The sequence below is a fragment of the Uloborus diversus genome, chromosome 8 (genome assembly GCF_026930045.1).
Source record: "Uloborus diversus isolate 005 chromosome 8, Udiv.v.3.1, whole genome shotgun sequence".
Classification (NCBI taxonomy): domain Eukaryota; kingdom Metazoa; phylum Arthropoda; class Arachnida; order Araneae; family Uloboridae; genus Uloborus; species Uloborus diversus.
Genome location: NC_072738.1, coordinates 132,335,325 through 132,350,769, shown reverse-complemented (window position 1 = coordinate 132,350,769; position 15,445 = coordinate 132,335,325). Strand labels below are relative to the sequence as shown.

Here is a 15,445-nt window from a genome sequence, read left to right as displayed (position 1 = left end):
TTTATAGTAACATCCGTTTATTGGTACACTGTAAAAAAATTCCGAAACGTTACTGGTTATTTCTGTGGAACGTTTCGTGATTTCAGAGGTTTTCACCTATTTCCCCAAAAAATCAAGTATCTTCGCAAAAAGGTTTCCTGAATTCCTAAAAGGTGCACGAATGTAGACCTTGCACTGGTGTGAAAAATATTTTTCGCTACCAGTTTAAATATTGACGGAGCGTGTTTATTAAGTGTATCGGCTTTAGATCGTTTATGGCCCGTCCGGATTGACTAAGCTTCCAATGGGAGCAAATAAGTCACTGGATAGCTACAGCTTTGCGAGCCAGGAATTGCAGGCAAGGAATATTCTTGGTTCCTGCTTTGCAATTTTCGCGTAACTTGGCCGTGGATGCTCTGATATTTCTGGAGCTTTCTTGGTAAATCAGGAAGGTTCTAATCTAATAACTTAAACCTATTTAATTTTTCTAGAAGGTTCACAACTGGATTTAATAGGGGAGATTTCTTAATATTTCAGAAAGGTTACTGACTTTTATCGGAAAACGTTCCTGGTTTTTGTAAGATATGTTGCTGGTTGAAATTGGGCACATCAGCTGCCTATTATTTTCCAGGAACGTTTCTGAATCGTTTTTACAGTGTAAACATCCGACTATTCGCTTACAGAGGTTGTAGTTTGTTCGTCACAGATTGGCGCTTTCGCCTCTTAATTATTTCGACGCATTTTTTTTTTTTTTAACTGACAATTTGTTCACGACAAAAGTTTTTTTTTTTAATTTAAATTATAACCGACCTACATTCTAACTACGAAAATAATTGATTTATTACTTTTTTTTCACTATTTTTTAAAATTTTGTGCTTGCCATTTTGCTTTTACATTTCCGGACGTATTGAAAACATTTTATTTCCTTTTTGTTATTTCCATCGAAACTCTTTTTTTCAACTTAGAGGATGCAATAAATTAATTAAACCTTTGTGACGTTATAAAGCGCGTGCAGATTCCCATTTAGATTGAATCGTCCTAATTTGAACGTTTGCCAGATTCCACATCTTTTGTGGTCAAACCGTACGAATTTACATACGAATTGTTGAGAGCAAAAGTGGTTTCAGTATAGAAAACAAGGTTTTCAGTAATTGAGTGATTTAGTAGCTACTTTTTTGCACAAAACACTGCTTCTGATCTGTGTAATGATTACTATGCAACGGTAAAAATTTAACCTAGACTTAGATCACTTTTTACTTACACCCGTTTCATTCTAGCTGGCTCCTATGTCACAAAAAACAAAGATAACATTGCTTCACACAAGGAAAGTTTGAAAAAAAAATGCTGCACAGTTTTTGGACTTAAAAGTATCAAGACTTAAATATTTTACTTATTTTAAAATAAATTCTTCATACTTTTCCAAAAAAAAGAAAAAATGTTTGAAAGACCTGCAATTTTTTTTTTTTTTTTTTGACAAAGCGAAAATTTTTCCATCAGTGAGATCAAAACTTCTTTTCAAACCGCAGTGAAGTTGCTTCTGTCTTTATGATAAACTTCGTCTTACAACTGTAAAGTTTTGATAGCATTCAGATCCATCTTTTTTTTGAAATAACGCAAGTTCAATTTCGTAAAACGTTGCATTGGAAGAAAAAGAAGAAAACACTGTCAACCAAATCTTGATAAGCGTCAATGCATTCTGCTGATTCATCCCCGAAATCCCATAAGTGCCACCCAGCCATTCAAGTGTATCCAGTCATAATTCTTACATTTATCATCCACAAACCATTTCAGATCGCACTATGATTGATTACAATAGGTAAAATATCCCGTCTCACGGTGTCGATCAAAATCAATATGTGAAATAAAAACGATAGATTTTTTTTTCATTCCTCCAATAAAAAAAAAAAAGATTTGCGTCACCAGAGAAGCAAAATAAAATTAAGGTGATTTGGAAACAGTTATGCGTATGTCATATCATATCGTTCTTTTACTTTGTCAATGTTCTTATTCTGTTTCGAAACAGTTAAGATTTTTTTTCTCTCACGATCATCTCTTTAATGTACAGTGGCTCCCAAAAGTCTTCGTACACCTACGACTTTCAACGAAATAGGCTCCATTCCATTGGTTAGTATTAATATTTCGGAATAGGTATTTAATTATAAGATCTATGATCCATTTTTAACAAAACTACATGAAAAGTTTTTAAAAAATATTAAAACTTAATTTTTTAAAAATCAAAAACCAAAAAGTGCCGGAAATTTTATCTCACAAAAGTCTTCGTACACTTTATAAAATATCTATATATTATTGAATAATCTAACTTTTGATTAAGTTATAATTTAGTAGAATATCATACAGTATTCATAACACCTTTTAAACGTCTGGGAATAGATTTCATTCTTTTTCTTTCTTTTTTTGCGTAATTTCTGTGTAAGTGTTTAACCACACTTCGAGTCTTACTGTTTCCAGCTCTATTTTCGTTTTAAAGCCATATTTTTGTAATCTAGCCTCCAAATATCTCTAAATACGTTACATTAAGTTAAAATCTGGAGATTGAGGGGGGTATTTTCTAAACTTTAGGACAATTTTTGAGGCACTAGACGCAAACGTTGAAAACCGTGTGCTCCTTATCGTTATCTTGATAAAAAACAAAGTAGTTTCCAATAACCAAATTTTTGGCTAAGAGTTAAAAATGGTTTTTAAAATATTTAAAGGAACAGCATGATTCATTATTTCATCAAAAAATTACAAACTACCAAATCCTGATGCTGATATGCACCCTCACACTAGAACATCTCCACCGTCCTGATTAACTGATCCAAATAAGTTCTTAAGATTAAGTTCCTAATTTTTTCTTCTACTTACAATTATACAAAAAGTTACTCAAAAATGTTGAATTCATTTTTATCTGTAAGTAAGACGTGATTCTAAAACGTTTTTAGCTTATTTAGCATTAATTTTGTGACGAAAAGCGTAAGCTTTCTGTTTTTCGCGCGATCAAGAAAATTTCTGCGGGAAGACGCTCCATTTAATCCAGCTAATCAGAGAACTTGGCGAAAAATTTTAGGTGAAAATTAAACGTAAAATTTTTCTTCTAACTCTGCAGAAACTTTTACAGAACTCAAATGTGTGTTTTTCATAAATTTTTTAACTTTAAATCTCCGATCACGTTTTGTCAACTTTGCTGGTTGACCTTTTCTTACCTTGTTTTCGATCCGATTCCTTTCTTTAAAACATTTTATCAAGCACTTTCCTATACAAACAAATAAATTAACTAATTTAGAGACATTTTAAACCAATTTACCACTACTGTGGGAAGAAAAATTCAAATTTTGAATGGTGCTTGCGGTTTTTTACGAATACCAGCCATTTTACAGTAATAAGCACAATATTAAGGAATAAATAAACAAAAAATTAAAGCCAAATGACTTGTAAGGGTCAACACAATGTAAAAATATTAATAAAATGGCATATGATAATTTTAATCATGAATTTATTCGAAAATATTTGAGTGTACGATGACTTTTGTGGCGTGTCATTTCTCTGTCTCTTCTTTTTCTGACCCATTTCAAAAAGAAGTTTCGTCAATATTTAAAAAAAAACCAATGGATTGTATTTAGAATGACATAGGAATGATGTGAAAAAATATTGGACTTCATATTCGAATTCAGTTTCGAGTTATTTTGATTTTACTAAAAAATTTCAAAGTGTACGAACACTTTTGGGAGCCACTGTATGTATCTTTTTTTAGAAATACAAGAAAAACAAAACAAAATCTGGCTTTATATTCTTACGAAGAAAACTGACCTCTGAGTAAAATTGATTAAAAAATCTTTTATTGAAAATACATGACTAAGTTTAAAAAATAGAAGCAGTATTATAATGAGCGGAAAAGTATGCGTGGATTTGGTTTTCCTTCAAGCATCAACTTTCTGTTATTGGTCGGAAGTAGATTTCAGCTTCTCGCACACTTACTTGATCGGTACAACTTCCGAAGTAAAATAAACATTTCACAATGACGAAAAGCGATACTAGTTTCCCTGCATTGACACTGCACTGGCAGAAAAACAACTTTTACGCGATTTACTTGGTTGATAATAGAGCGGGAAAAAAACTCTTAAAATGCTTCTGACAGTATTTTATTGGTTCTTATGCAAAGTTACTGCCTGGATACAAATATGACCACCGCTTCCCCCGACACCCTCCCATTTTTGAGGATAACAACATACATTTTTTTTCCAGCTTTTAAGAGTTTTATAGGTATTATTTTTACACGGAGGGAAAGGGAACATAATATCAACCGTTAATATTCTTCTGAGGGGCTTGAGAGGTAAAAACAAAAGCATCAACATTTTTAGCAAGAAGGGAGGCTCATGGGGAAAGGTTCTTCTTAAGTATTCAAAAAAACTTTAAACACAATCGTTTTTACGGGCCTTTTTTCTTCACATTTTTTTTCACTAATTTAGTAAAACTTGAATATCTGCCTCACTGGTATAAAACCTAAAAACCAAAAAAAAAAAAAAAAAACACATTGCAAAAATTGAAAAAAAAAGAAAAAAAAGAAAAAAATCCTCGAAACAATGCACGCAGCATACGAGTCCCATTGCAAATATTCAGAAAAGTGCCAATCAGTATTATTTGTATTTATTCAAGTTCTATATGCAATTTTAATACGAATTACATTGAAACAAAATATACAAAATGCTTTTTCAGTTCTAAAGACTATTTCTATGAGTTTTGTTTGCAATAATTACAAATAATGTTATATAAGTAGTATGACAAATAAACTTAAACCCAAGGTGCTTTATTTTTACCCAAGAAAAAGAGTTATAAACGTATTTTTCTGATAAAATGCATGTATTTTTATGTGTTTTTTCATTTTTAATTCTTAAAATAATATTAAATAAATAAAAAAGAGAGAGATTAAATAATTTTTTAACGGCAGAAAATATATATACCCCAAAGTACAAATTTTATACTTTATTGGTTCGTTTATTAATTTCTTACGTATCTATTTCATCAGATAAGGGAGGTATATTTCATTTTTAGAAATCAAGTTTAAATTTTTTAAAAGGTATGTTTGACCTAATTTAATCCCAGCTATTTAACAGACTATTGTTTAGGGACAAAAAACTCGATATTGGTGCTTGGGAAAATAGGTCTGTTTAGTTCTTGTGGGAAATTCTTGCGTTTTAATGAATTTGCTGAAATGACGTTTGTATAGAAAATAGCTGTTAATTAAATCTTTTGTATTAAGTCATATTTGATCGGTTGGCAAACTTTTTAAGAAAGAAAATATATGGCAACATATTATGACAAAAAAATTTGGTAACTTTTATGTTCCAACTACACACATTATTTGTTGGCTCGTTTCTTTCATATATATGTAAGTAGAAAATTGACATATCCATAAACACCTTTGATTCATATTTTTATTGTTTAGCATTTATTTAGAAACAAAAAGCTTCTAACGACCACTAATGGCAGCATTTATTCCTATTATGGCTTTTAACGGACTTATTTGAATGAAATTTTAGTGTAATCGAGGATTTTTCAACCTTTGAGTTTATACTTTTGCATCGGTTTCATGTAGTAATTACATTAAAAATCAGATCTAGTTAAAGTTTTATTAATTAGACCGGTTATGAAAGAATTATTACAGAAAATCTGACAAAACATCCCAACTAAGAACACGTAAAGTCAAACTTGAAAAATAAAAATACTGCTCGCTTTGTGGGAATGCAAAACTATTTGCATAAGAGTAAAATGTGGTTGACATTCCACCTCCATTCCTCCCCCATTCCTTTTACATCCATACATTTGAAAGTAAACGGACATAGCAACCAGGCAGCGGGTAATGCCAAAAATGGATAACTCACACATGAATTAATTTTAAAAAATTTTAAAATGTACAAAAATAAATAATATATATATATATATATATATATATATATATATATATATAATAAATAAAATTGCATGTTTCTTTCAAATATGGTTTTCCTGCTTTGTAGGAAAAGAAATATTACTTATATAGTATTCCTTTGAGAACACAAATGTGATTTTTTTTCAGTTGCATGAAATATTATTGTTTCTTGCCCAACGGGAATACAAAACGGTTTCAAAAACAACAGTTTATATACCTAGGGGGTAATTTATTGCTTAAAAAGTATCTAGAACGTGTTTAAAACATTGAAAAATCTCTTAAAGTGATTCTTTCTTCTATGTGTATCAAATTCCCATCTCCTGCAAAATCGTGCCTCTTTCCATTTTGTTACGAGATTACTGGTATTGATAAAAGAAGTTTATATGCATAAGAGAAATTTTTATAAAAATGATCGTGTTTTTTATATTCCTCAAGAGCATTGAGATGAAATATTGTCGAAAATGGTTAAAAAAGCGTTATTTCTTGCTACTTAAGTATTTATAACAAAATCAAGGAAGGCTAAAAAATTCGTTGAAAAAGCGTAGCGTCTCAAAAACGTTTATTTTTCTTGTGTTTTATCAAAAAACAGCAACAAAAAGTAAAGATAAAACATTTTTGGGAGCTACATGCTTTCAAGTTCAGATGTTTATAAAGATGAAATATACTGAAGCAAAATGACTATAAAACTACTATATAATACACACACACACACGTACACACACACACACACACACATATGTATATATATATATATATATTATTTATTTATTTATTGTTGTTACCCCCTGTTCTAGGAGAGGGTTTTAAGTTTCTAAACTGATTGTGTATAGTGCGATCTACCTACGTCAACATCATTGGGAAAGTGGGGTGTTTTCATTTATTCCTTAGTCTCTAGGGAAGAAATAAACACTATTCCAGTCATTAAAAACAGTTATAAAGGCAAAACTTTCATTCCCAGTTACTCTCAGAGACTCACAGTTAGTCTTGGGCACACTGCTCAAAATTTTATCTTTCAATTCCTCCCAAAGAAAAAGGAAGGATCAAAAGTTAATACATTTAAGTTATTTTTCCGTTTACCCCAACAGACCTCACTGAGAAATGTGATTTAATTACGAGTGTGTTGGGGCATAAGGCATGGCAAGTATTTTTTTTCCCTTGTAGATATGTGAACTGGATAACAAACGTATATGCCTCGTGTGGAAGTTTTTTAGGCATAATGTGTATGCTGAACATCAGATGACTCAGTGAGCACTGGTATTAGCGTAGCGAGGGCTGTGAAATCAGTCAGTTGGTGAGTCGTGGGCAGATCTCATAACTGTGTACGGCAACTACTCCGACGTTAGAGATGGGAAGAATTGAAGCACCCACCGAACTCTCCCCGCCTTTCGCCCTACGACTTTCATATTAATCCCTAAGTAGCCGATATGTGGTAGACGGTTTGAAAAACGAGAAGACATTGCTAATGATGTGCGCCAACAGGTGACCCGATTCACGTTGGTTGATGCAAATGCTGAGGTTGATGGGATTCAGCGCCACCTACATCGTTGGCAGCGTGTGGTGACAGGAGCAGGGGACTACATTGAGGGTTTATAGGCGCAGGTGTGTCATGTCAACTTTATGTGTCCTGTGTTGTCATTCTGTTGCACCATGCTGTCCATATTGTCCTGTATACTACCGTAATAAATTAGCGTGTTACGATATTTCAGTGATATTCATTGTCCATACATAAAGTTAACACCTTGTCCTTTCGTCTGTATATGTCACATTTTCCATCGAACTGGAATCTTCAAGAAAAAAAAATAGTTGTCACGACTTTTGCCCTAACCGTCGTATTGAAAAAACCCAGTTAGTAAAACACTGAAAATATCTTTGCGTATTTCAAATGAAAGTTCAGGTGCCTCAATGACACAGTGCAAAAAGTTAAGCCAGCATTCGATACGTCATTCAAAGGATATGTATATGTATTGCATTGCACTTAAAGAGATGATGATTCTTCAAAGTAATTCCATGAAACTCTTCCGTGAAACTCTTAAGGTGATTCCTTGTCTTAAATAACCCTAATCGATAGTAAACATATTCCACTGATGGAAAATGTTATCTAAGCCAATTTTAATACAAAATCCCTCTATTGATCTATCGCTATTCAATACACATAAAAAGACATGCATTGTGAGATTGTTGATGGACCTTTAATATTTTCTAATGAAACCAATTTCGATTTGAATGGTCCAGGTAACTATTTGTATTATTAAGATTTTCTATAGAGAAAAGGGAAAGTTTTTCTGTTTAGGGATTGAATCTTTCTTTCGGGTTTAAGGGATTGAGTGTAAAAGGTAAAACATTTATATAATTGCACTATTAAACTGTTGCTAAAATATCAAGAACAATTCATAAAGCTATTTTTGAATTATAGTTTTCCCGCTATTTTTCAGGGCACAATTTTGGCAAGAAAATCAGCAATATAATTCACTCTGACATGCTACTTTAGGTACAGTAAGATAGTAGAGTGCCGAAAATTTTGAAAGGTAATTTGTCAATCAATATACAGTACATGTCTAACTCTTAGTACTAAGAGTAAACTAGAGGGAATCGTAGCACCCGGGGCCGCTCTCCTTGTAGTTCTTTTAATTATTGATAGAAAGCAGACAAACGCACAGTATTGGTGCAAAATGTGATTTTCTTGACATGTGTATAGCGTAAGTTCCAATTCAAAGATTACTTTTAGCTGTAGAATAGTTATTTTAAATGAAGTACATAACTTCCCTACCATACCTTGTTTTAAATAATATTTTGTTCACCAAATATCGTAACCATGCATGATTTTGAAATTAAAACTGAGTGTAAGGTTTGTATAAAGCGTATAAGACTGAAGTTTCGTATGTTGACTCTGAGTGGAGGTAGTTGTGCCCTTCCCCTTTTGGTTGCATTTGGGTGTTCCAAAAGGGGTCTTTTACAAGTTTTTTGGGGCAAATTAGCGTAAACCTGAACATAAGGGTGGCACGTCGCGATGTAAGATTTTAAGAAAAAATTGTTTAAAAAATATATATTTTTTTAAAACTTTTTTTAGTTGCAATTCTTATGTTTTATATTTCCCCATAAAAAGGAAAGCATGATTTGTTTTATTTTATATACACCAAGAGATTTTTACTGCTGAAAAAGAAATGCGGCATAACTCCCAGATTTACAATATTTTAAATATTATGTTACAATTCCTACCTTAGATGCATTTCTTTATTGTAAAATTTATAATAGTTCATGCATTTGTGGACATCTGTTTTGACAATATAAACTCTGAATGAAATGTTGTTTTTCAGGGCGAGTAAAGTCAAAGTAGACCCAAAACAGAAGGATACGAAACCGGGATCTAGTTCGTCAACGTCTATGCTTCAGGCGCTGGTCGGGAACGAAGTAAGTTTCACTGCATTATTAAAATAAGTTTTAACATATAGGAGCCACATGTCGAATATTCCTTAAAGGTTAATACAAGAATATCACTAAATAGTTTGTTACCGCCCCTAAGCCAGGGCTAAGAGAGAACTACATTCAATATACCTAAGGCTCCTATATAAGGGGAGCTGACTTATCCGACATTTTGGTTCCAAAATTATCGGGCGAAAATAATAAACATTTGTACAAAAGCCTCATTGCAGAAAACTGGTGTCCAAACTTTAGGTGTGTTGCCCGATTGATGTTTGATTATTTTATTCTGTGGATGAATACAATTTAATTAATACAAATTAAAAACAAATAAGGTATGAAAATGAGGTTTATTACCGTAAACATTTCCCGATACATTTTAGCTGAATTTGTAAACGAAGTTATCTTTCAAAATTTACCTAAAGTGACATTTTACTCAACTTATCATCAATTATTTTACGACTTAGCAGCCATCGAATATTATGACGTATTTATAAATACTAGAAACGAGGTTGGATCCAATTCTGTCTTGGAACCAAAATGTCGGATAAGTCAGCCTGTCTTTTTCAAGGGGCTCTAAATATACCGACAGTTCGGTTAACTTAGAACCCCTAGCAAAAGGACAGGCCGACTTATCCGACATTTTGGTTCCAAGACAGCTTTGAATCTAACCTTGTTGTTAGTATTTATAAATACGTTATAATATTTGCTGGTTGCTATGTCATAAAATAATTGATGATAAGTTGAGTAAAAGGTCACGTAAGGTAAATCTAGAAAGATAACTTAGTTCGCAGATTTAACAAAAATGTATCGGGAAAACTTTACTGTAATGAACCTCATTTTCACACCTTATTTGTTTTTAGTTTATATTAATTAAATAATCTTCATTTATGGAATAAAATAATCAAGCATCAATCAGGCAGCACATTTAAACCTTGGGCACCAGTTTTCTGCTGCGAGGCTTTTGTAGAAATAGTAATTTTGTCCCTGAAAATTTTGGAACCAAAACGGCGGATGAGTCAGCTCCCTTTATATAGTGGCCTTAGGTTATCCCATCTAGAGGCTGCAGTTTTTCCTTGTTATGTAACCATCTGTCAGGAATAAATTAGCTGGAGGCAGATGCCATCTCATTGAAGGTAAGAATAAACTGGTAAATAAAGTAAATGTATATCATCAGCGAGAGTTCGCTGACATGGTGCAGTTCAACTCGTAAATTGAAGGCAAAGCTTGAGCATTAAGCAGTAAGTTACGACCCGTAAGCCAGAACTAAGTCAGAACTACTTGCATATAGGGGGCTCGGTTATTCAATCCAGAGACTGCAGTTTCGTCTTTGGTATGGACGTGGATTGGGATGAGTTCATCAAGTTATGGAGAGGATGAGTTGAACCGCATCATGCATGTGGACTCTTGCTGGTGAGATAAAATTATTTTATCTATCAGTTAGTTGGAAAAGCTCAGATTCAATGGGACGACATCTGCTTCCACAGCCGATTATTCCATATTTCTGACTGATGAGTCCATAAAAAGGACGAAATTGCAGTCTCTGGATGGGATAACCGGGTTGTCGGTACGTTGCAAGAATAGCACTAGTTTAAGTCTTGTCTCTCTATTACGAAATTTTCTTGTTCATGTTGCTGATGGCAGCAAATGTTGAAAATGTTTTAATTTTAATTGCAGCTGTTTTATCTTGCAATATGTGAATTTCCGTATTTTGTGCACTTTTTCAGAATTATTTCCGGAAGCAAGTTTGAGCGAACGTTAAGCGCGAGCAAAATAGGTCTGAGTATAGTTTAAAAGTGCATGTCTGATCTCCGGTTTTAAATAACCAAAAATTATGCGCTAGATTTTTTTAAATTGTCCAATCACAGTCTGACCACCGATTAGATGGTAAGGCAAACATCCGGTTTACAGGCGTAATTGGACGCATCTATTAATTTTCAGGGATGTCGGATTTTGCAGATATATGATAGCTGCTAAATTAAGCAGAGTCTCATTCAAATAAGCGGAACACGTGCATCAAAAATCTTTCCCCCTCATTCAGATAGACTTGTCTTAACCGGACGTTTGCCAATTTTTTGCCAATTCCATGTAATCGGTTAGCAAAATGTACTTGTTTTTCACTGGAAACTGAAGTAATCGCATAAAATCCCGGAAAATTACCCGGAAATAATCGAAAACGTTTCGGTATTTTTTTACATTGGAGAAATTCATTCATGTATTCTTAAAGGAAGATGCTTCGAAATGTTTTGTTAATTTAAAATCCGTCAATGTTTTTCGTTCAAAATAAACTCTAAAATCTCTTGAACTCACATTTTCAGACCTGTTTACTACCTGCGTGAAACGATATTTTAACTTATCAAACATTAAAGAGGAGGAGGAAAACGTTAAATCCAATTAGATCATTTCAAGTGCAATTTACCGAAGAAAGAATCGAAGAAATCTAATGAAATCGAACCAAACCGTCAAATGGTACTTGAATTTGCGAGCTAACGATGAAGTGAGCAATAAATATTTTTTCCCAACAAAAGAATTTAGGAAATCTACTCCATTTTCCTAGATTGCCGCATTACCTGGTTATCTTCTCACGATAGTTCGGCAAATGGATCTATTATTTGCGCCACTCATCGCTGAAGATGTTTTCTTTCTTTATCAGCTTCTACAACATAAATCCAAAGCGGAGGAGTTCTAATAGTAAAACTCTTAGCATTTTTTTTTTCGGCAATCGTATGCTTTAAGTTTTAAAGGTTAAACACCTAGGAAATCTTCGTAATTGTTAGCTTCTTTATATGATGGCTGATAATTGGTTAGTCATTCAGGGCAATTTCGAACCATAATTTTATGTTTTAAACAGCCCACTCACATTTTAATATAGTTGATTCTCTATTTAACCACAAAAAATCGTCTTTAAGTAAAATGTGTCCTTAAATACAATGCTTCTAAAACTACAGTGGCGCATCCGGGACCGTGAAAGGTCGTCTTTAAATAAAGAAAGTCGTTAAATAGAGCAGGTTAAACAGAGAACTAACTGTAGTTTTATTACATTTTTAGATATAAAACGGAAGCAACACTTCTAGGTTATTGTAGTTTTCTTAAATTGAGAAAAATGTTCAGGAAATGATTATGAAAATAAATTATCAGCCTGTTTGAAAACTGTCCTGCCCTTAAGGGTAACTTTAAGCCACATCGTAAATATTATGCAAAATAAAATTATTAAAAAAAAAGGTAACTTTAATGCAGTAAAACAGCACTTCTAAATGGTTAAAAACTCCCTCTTTGTACTTCGCAACATCACCAGATCTCTATAATTTAGACCTCCTACAGACGACGATGTTAGTATTATAAATTTTTCGAAAAAGTTGTCTGTTAACTAGTTGACTGGCGTGTTTTGTTGTGTTCACACGGAGGGGTTACATAGTTCAAACAGCTGTTCTTCTAACAAACCAAGTTTATTCGAGTAGCTGCTTCACAATACTGCTAAAACTGAACTGAGTTGACTCATCTAGTTCACTCGTGTGTACACTGTAAAAAAATTCCGAAACGTTAGTGGTTATTTCCGTGGAACGTTTCGGGATTTCAGAGGTTTTCACCTATTTCCCCGCAAAATCAAGTATCTTCGCAAAAAAGTTTCCTGAATTGCTGAAAGATGCACGAATTCAGACTTTTCACTGGTGTGAAAAATGTTTTTTGCTACCAGTTTAAAGATTGACTGAGCGTATTTATTAAGTGTATCGGTTTTTGTTTTAATTACGGCCCGTCTGAACTGACTAAGCTCCCAATGGGAGCAAATAAGTCACTGGATAGCTGCAGTCTTTGTGAGGCAGGAATTGCAGGCAATTATTCGCGTAGCTTCGGCCATGGTTGCGGTAATGCTTCTGGAGCGATCTTGGTAAACCAGGAAGGTTCTAGTAGAATACATTAAACCTATTCAATTTTTGTAGAAGGTTCACGACTGGATTTAACAGGGTAGATTTCCCAGTATTTCACGAAGGTTACTCACTTTTATCGGAAAACGTTCCTGGTTTTTGTAAGATATGTTACTGGTAGAAATTGGGCCTATCAGCTGCCTATTATTTTACAGGAACGTTTCTGAACCGTTTTTACAGTGTATAGCGAATGCTCGATAATGTCCCGATGAAGTGAATTATTTAAATAGGCAATAAGTTGAACCAATTAAATAGTCGATTCAACTCATTGGGATGAGAAAGGTAGCGGCATATGTGCCTGATCTGTTGACTGCCATGTGTATTAAGCTCCTTCACATTCTCACCTCACTGTAAAAAGAATTCAGAAACGTTTCTGGAAAATAATTGGCAGTTGATGAACCCACTTTCTACCATTAACATATCTTACCAAAAACAAGAACGTTTTCCACTAAAAGTCAGAAACCTTCCTTAAATTATCTTTGAATCTTTCTAAAGAATTTGGAAACTTTCCCTTTTAAAGTCAGTCATGTCTCTGGAACCCTGAAGAAAAATTTGATAGGTTTAACGTGTGTGTGTATTTGTGATTGATTAGAACCTTCTGGTTTTCCAAGAAGCTCCAGAAGCATCAATGCAACCATGACAGAATTGTAAAGAAGAATTAAGCATCTCTCTTGCCTGCAATTCCAGCTTTGCAAAGTTGCATCGACTCAGTGACTTATTAGCTCTCACTGGGAGCTTACTCAATCTGGAAGAGAAGTAGGACAGCTTAATCCGATACACTAAATAAAAAAGCTAAGTCAATCTTTGAACTGGTAGCAAAAAATATTTTTCACAATAGGGAAATGTCTGCATTCTACAGCTTGTAGCAACTTAGGAAACTTTTTTTCTAAAAATCTTTGATTTAACATAGATGAAAACCTGTGAAATCCTGAGACGATCCACGGAAATAATCAGAGACGCTCCGGAATTTTTTCACAGTGCTGGGGACACACTCTGATATCCCCTATTTTAAAAGTTTATTCAACTGCGTTGTCTCACACAAAGGAGTCCTTATAATATTAAAAATTATATTCTAATGTGGGAAAGACTAAGTTTAAGAACTTAAAAATATCTCATAAACATTGACTTCCGAATGATTGAATGATACAATAAACTGTGTACACTATTTGGAAAACTTTTCTTTTTGCGTAAGAGAAAAAAAAGAAAGAATGCAAAATTTATTTCATAACCTTGGCTGTTGAGTGCAGCGCTGGGATTTTTATTTTTTTAAAGTCAAAAATGCTAAAAAAATTGAGATGGCTCATAGTTATCCTGAATGAATATAATGCTTTGCATTACATTCATTTACTTTATTTTACGCAAACTTTAGACAAGTTGCTTGGGAACAGCCAATAAAATACCAAATTCATAAACTAATTTCCATGTTTGTTTGCCAGGAAATTCTAGTTTTTGACCAGATCTTATTGCTATTGTTAAATGTGTGAATTTCAACTGTAGTTTAATTGATATGTAAATTTATGGAGAAAGCAAATTAAAAGTTTTAGTACTTTCAATTGTAACTCGAAATTTATTTTAAAATCAATTTTTATGTCAAAATTGCGTGCTAAAAGCAAACAATCTAATGTAACGAAGTAATTAGTTTTTGTCGTTTATTTATTTATAAGAAGAAAATATTTGGCTGATATAACTTCTTTTCACTCTGACTAAACAATCGAGGAGAAATATTTTTATTTCAAATCTTTTCTGTCCAGTTCTTTCCCAAGCAAATTCAAATAAACAACGAAGATAACCTAATTGGAAAACTCTGGGAAAGTAATGATCGTTCTTGTTTCAGAAACCTTGCGGTTGTAAAAGTAATTACAGTGCGAGGATATTTTGAAGTAAAATATTGGATTCATTATGAACGATGCATTTTAATAAATAATGCAGGATTATTTCGATTTCTGTTCGACCGAAAAAGCACATGCAAAAGCAAGAAGGTTCTTTGAGCAAATACTTACTCGGTTTCGCTATTAGAGATCAGTCATTATTTAGGATTACAACTTGGGTGAAGAAGTGAAATGGTGATTAACTAAATCGATTGATAAGAAAATTGTTTATGATAAGCTCATTTTGAGTTGGCAGTTAGTTAAATGATTTACTTATTCACTGTAAGAAAATTCCGAAACGTCGCAGGTTATTTCCGGGCAATGGTCCGGAC

At 33.1% G+C, this 15,445-nt stretch overlaps 1 protein-coding gene across 1 annotated transcript in view; it reads left to right on the top strand.

Annotated features, from left to right (window-relative positions):
• Positions 1–15,445, top strand: part of LOC129227292 (synaptotagmin-7-like) — a 280,815-nt gene that overhangs the window by 171,858 nt on the left and 93,512 nt on the right. Inside the window, exon 3 of the mRNA XM_054861830.1 lies at positions 9,220–9,313. Coding sequence (XP_054717805.1) covers positions 9,220–9,313 — 94 coding nt within the window. The remainder of the gene's footprint in view (positions 1–9,219; positions 9,314–15,445) is intronic.